General features: G+C 46.7%; 1 protein-coding gene across 1 annotated transcript; it reads right to left on the reverse strand.

The window, feature by feature from the left end:
* Window positions 1–728: 728 nt before the first annotated feature.
* Window positions 729–1,178, reverse strand: LOC123348352 (ribonuclease-like). The gene has a single exon (XM_044985869.1). The coding sequence runs from the start codon at window positions 1,176–1,178 to the stop codon at window positions 729–731; it is 450 nt and encodes a 149-aa protein (XP_044841804.1).
* Window positions 1,179–4,972: the final 3,794 nt, after the last annotated feature.

Raw genomic sequence — 4,972 nt, forward strand, 5'->3', positions numbered from 1 at the left:
GCCATCAATAGCAGTCAGGACTCATGGGCTTTACTCCCAACACTAGGGAAAATGTTGAGATTTGTTTTGAAAGCACAAAGAACCTCGCTGGAAAACCACAAAACATTTCCCGCACATTCATTACGTCTCCAGTGGCTTATGTTTTTGCCATCCCCAATCTCACACAACACAGAGATTGCTTTGCAGGTATCAGGTTTTATGGCAATTGAGGATCACAGAGATAAGCAGATAGTGGGCAAATGTTGCGAAAACAATGACGAGAGCAACGAGCAATGGGAAATTACAGTTAATTGCAATGAATGAGGATTATCAGACTCAATACACAATACAAGAAGAGTGAAATTGATGGATATTTCTCAATGAAAGGAAAGGTTTTTAGACAGCCACTATTTGGCAGAAGGCAATACAACATGGGGAAAGAGTGAGTATACTGAAAAACTGGCACTGGAAGCAGCAGAGGGTGGGGGCTGGGAAGGGGCGGCTATACTGTATAATGGGCACTAGGGGGCAGCAGAGGGTGGGGGCAGGGAAGGGGCGGCTATACTGTATAATGGGCACTAGGGGCAACAGAGGGTGGGGGCAGGGAAGGGGCAGCTATACTGTATAATGGGCACTAGGAGACAGCAAAGGGCGAGGGGTGGGGAAGGGGCGGCTATACTGTATAATGGGCACTAGGGGGCAGCAGAGGTTAGGGGTGGGAAAGGGGCGGCTATACTGTATAATGGGCACTAGGGGGCACTGAGGCTGTAGGGTGGAAACTCCAAATAGAACACAGGGAGCCGATTCCAGCAGCCGATGGTGACAATCTGCCGGGGATACTTTACCTCCTTGTAAGAGTCAGTGTACGGTTTATATCTACAGGTGGTGACAGGGAAGTGAAAAATGCTCTTGCGTAGGCCATTTGAAACATGCATTCCACCCACAGAGCAGACACGCTTGATTGATCGCATGGGTGCATGGATGAAGGTGTTGATTAATGTCCCATATATTCCCCGTCTCCACATCATCTTATCGCAGTAGTTGTTGCGGAAGCCAACTGAACTTCGTGGGAAATCCACGTGGTGCCATCTGAATCTGTTTTTCAGACGGGTCCATGGTGTCCCACTAGCCAGAGCCAGGCAGGCGGCCAGCAGGACGAGGGGCAGCAGTAACCGTAGATGGGGTCTTCTCATGGCCATGGCCGTGTCTGTTGCTGGATAGACCTGAAGTAGGGAGACAGTGCAGGGTGGGGATCTGCCTCCACCATGGAACACCTCCTGGGCCCAACCTCGACCCCTCCCATTCCACTCTGCCCAAAATCCCCACCCCTCCTGATATCCCTGTCCACACCACTTTGCCCAGAGTCCATCCCATTGTCCCAGCCCCATGGAGCTGGGGGCTTCTCAGAACCAGACACATCTGGGGCTCCATTGTGCCAGGTGCTGCCCTGGCTCCCACGGTGATCGGGGCCTGCTCCTCTAACCCACTGCTCCCCATTCCCCTCCCAGAGCCACGTTAGAGCCCAGGTGTCCAGAGTCTCAGACTGTGACCACTATGGGCCTCCCGCCCTTGTGCCAGATGTTGCACAGACCCCAACTGACATCAGCCCCCACCTCCTCTAACCCACTGTTCCCCACCCAGAGGTGGAGAGTGAACCCAGGAGTCCTGACTCCCAGACTCTCTGCTCTAACCACTAAAACTTGCTGTCTCCAAGAAACAAACCCTGTATTTGCAACCCCATGCAATAGTGTTCTCTCCTCTCTCTGTGCTAGGGGAATCTCCTGCAGCTTACCCAAGTCCTTTACTGCTGTCAGATCAATTGATCGCAGCATCTGCAGAGCCAAATCTCACCCTGATCCTCCTGCCCACCATGGAGTGTGTTATATAGAGCCCTGCCCAATCTGGAGGTGGATTAGTAGGAAGGGAAACCTAGTAAATAACTGGGTCATCATAATTTCCTGATATCTGGCAATTAAAAGCAGTAGCCCAACAGGCCGTGGGTGGGTGAGGAACAAACAGCACAAGTCCTGCTAGAGACGTGAGCTCAAGGTGTGTCTACTAAGCAAGGGAAGGTGCAATTGTAGCATAGGTAAGTGTATCCCTGTCAGCTTTAAGCTAGCTACTGTGGGAAACAATGTCAGGTGGTACAGATGTAATCGTGGACTAGGTGCTCTGTCTAAAAACCTTTCCTTTCATTGGGAAATATCTGCCATCCCAGCCCTGGGCTCTGTGGCAGTCATTGAGATGGAATATATGGGCCCAGAGAATCAATGATGTTAGCATGACATTGTCACTGCCTAAGAACAAGCCGTGTTAAATGAGGTTTGGGGTTTGGTATTGAGAGCCGTCAGCCTACTCAGTCCCATGGCAAACACACAATTAACAGTCCTTTCCCCCTTGCATTGAAGGTACAGAAAAGGACAAACAGCTCAAACCTTTGAAAGGTAAAGCATTAAGGCTTTTATTTTAACTGTGTCCCTGTTTACCAGGCAGGATCTTAAAACAGTCCTTGAGTGACAGCACTGAAATTAAAGCAAAGCAGGTCACCAAACTCCTGAGGCAATTTCACACAGTATCTGGCTGGTTTCAGCTCTGAGAGGGGTTGAAGGTGGTTGTAAGTCCCCTCTGGTGTGCCTTGTTACATCTGCCCTCAAATCTAGTTTAAAATTAACAATCTTTCCAATGATATTCTATTCCTTCCTCCAGCCTGGCTCTGTCTCATTACACAGGATTGATCTCCGAAAAAATGTCTCGTAACTCTCAGTGGTCACTCTATGTCCTGCTTTCGTCCGGCAGAAAGTGGCAAAATGTTCTACTTTTGTTAATTTACTACATTTGGCTCCTTTAGCCGGACAGTCACCTCTTGAACCGTGATCTTTCCCACATCTTGCATCTAACTGACAAAATGTTCTCTTTTGCCTGGGCTTGCCCCACGTTGCCTTTGAGGATTTATTGCAATTGGGTTTTGCAGTTGTGCTATATCCCCTCGTGGGACTTTGTTGGAAGTCACTTTCTCTGTGTTTCTGCTTGGCAGTCACTAGTCTCTGTTTTGATTTTTATCATCTCCGCTTGTCCTGCTATTTCTATTGCTGCATGAAGGATTCGATACCACTTATTTTGCAGTGTCTCTGACAGCCCTCATCTAAAACACCAATCACTACTCTGTCTCTACTCTGCTCTTCCTTTTTGTCTTCATAATCACAGGTTTCAGCCACGCCATACAAGCCTCTTATACAAGATTCTTAGACATAGGGATGTGCTGCTAAAAACACACTCGGTTATAAACCACATTACACCATGGTATAAAAAGCTCATCAAACTTAGCCAGTCTCACATAATTTTCTTGTGGCTCTCCTCTTCAAAGGCAAAGGATTTCAAGATATGTTCAGCTCCCCTGCCCATGGCATAGACTAGGGAACTCACTTGCACCTCCCCACTCTTCTCGTGTAGTTTAGTTGCAAAGCAAAAATGTGCAAACTACTCCTTACATGCATGTGAGTCTGATGGTCTGTCAAAGCAGAAGCACAATGGGACATGAAACTTTGGCACTTGGATTAAATTCTGACATTTCTATTCAATGTTCTCTTCTGATGCTTTGTCAGGTTAGTCACACAGAGGCAGAGGCAAAATGGATGCCAGTAATGACCAAAACTTTATTGCAAAAAGGAATGTCTCCAATGCTTGGTGAAGATGTGCTGCTCTATTCTTTGCTAAGTGCCACCTATTGCCTAAACTTAATAATGCAGCTTAAGCTTTCCATCACAGGTCCTGCTTGCAAGCCAGGGGCTCTTGAGGGAAGTGTGCAATCAGGGTCTTCAGCACTCAGTCTGCAGAGAGCCCTCCTAGAGCAACTGGGGTGAATTGTGCCTTTTGAAGCAGCCTGGTTTCTCTCTCTCTGTTTTGGTGTTCTTCAGTGTTAGGACTCTGGATTCTAAGAAGTAAAGTCATGTTCTATTTCAGACTTCCAGCAAGAGTGTTGTATGTTCTTGATCTAACTTCTCTGTGCCTATCCGTGAACATAGCAGACAGAAAGCAAAATCCTCCTGCAATTTCTTTAATTAACCTGACCAACCAAGAATATATGGCTGAAGTGTTTAATGCCTATTTTGCTTCAATCTTCACTAAAAAGGTTAATGGTAACTGGATACTCCACAGAGATAATATTAACGAGGAGGAAAGAAAACAAGCCGAAATACAGAAAAAAAGAGGCTCAATAATATTTAGATGAGTAAGATGTACTCAAATTTTCTGAGCCAGATGAAATTCATCCTTGGGTACTTAAGGAACTAGCTGAAGCAATCTCAGAACTGATAGCAATTATCATCAAGAGCTCATGGAGAACGGGTGAGGTCCCAGGGAAATGGAAAAGAGGAACAAAAAAGACCCACTAACTTACACACCAGTCATCCTAACTTTTCTACCTAGAAAGATACTGCAAGAAATTATTAAACAATTAATTTGCAAGCACCTAAAGGATAATAGGGATAGGAGGAATAGCTAGCATCAATTCATAAAGAAGAAATCATTCCAAGACAGCCTAATATACTTATTTTACAGACTTACTATCCTAGTTGATGGGGGGAAGCAGTAGACATGAGAGATCTTGATTTTTTGACACAGTCCCATGTGACTGGATCATAAGCAAGCAGGATCAATAGGGTTCAAAAAAGAACTATTGTGAGTCATTTTAAGACTCAAAGGTCAAAAATAACTATTTGGTCATGGAGGAGAAGCCCAAAAGTGGCTATTAGCCAGGATTGGCGGAGACGCAACCCCATGCTAAAAAGAGGTAATATGATTCTCGGTTTATTAGCAGGAGTGTGATATGTAATTGTCCTGCTCTGCTCAGCACTGGTGAGTCCTCAGCTAGAGTGCCGTGTTCAGTTCTGAGCAGGGGCAGCTCCAGGCCCCAGCACGCCAAGCGCGTGCTTGGGGCGGCATGCCGCGGGGGGCGCTCTGCCAGTCACAGGAAGGGCGGCAGATGGCTCCGGTG

This window comes from Mauremys mutica, chromosome 13 (genome assembly GCF_020497125.1).
Source record: "Mauremys mutica isolate MM-2020 ecotype Southern chromosome 13, ASM2049712v1, whole genome shotgun sequence".
NCBI lineage: Eukaryota > Metazoa > Chordata > Testudines > Geoemydidae > Mauremys > Mauremys mutica.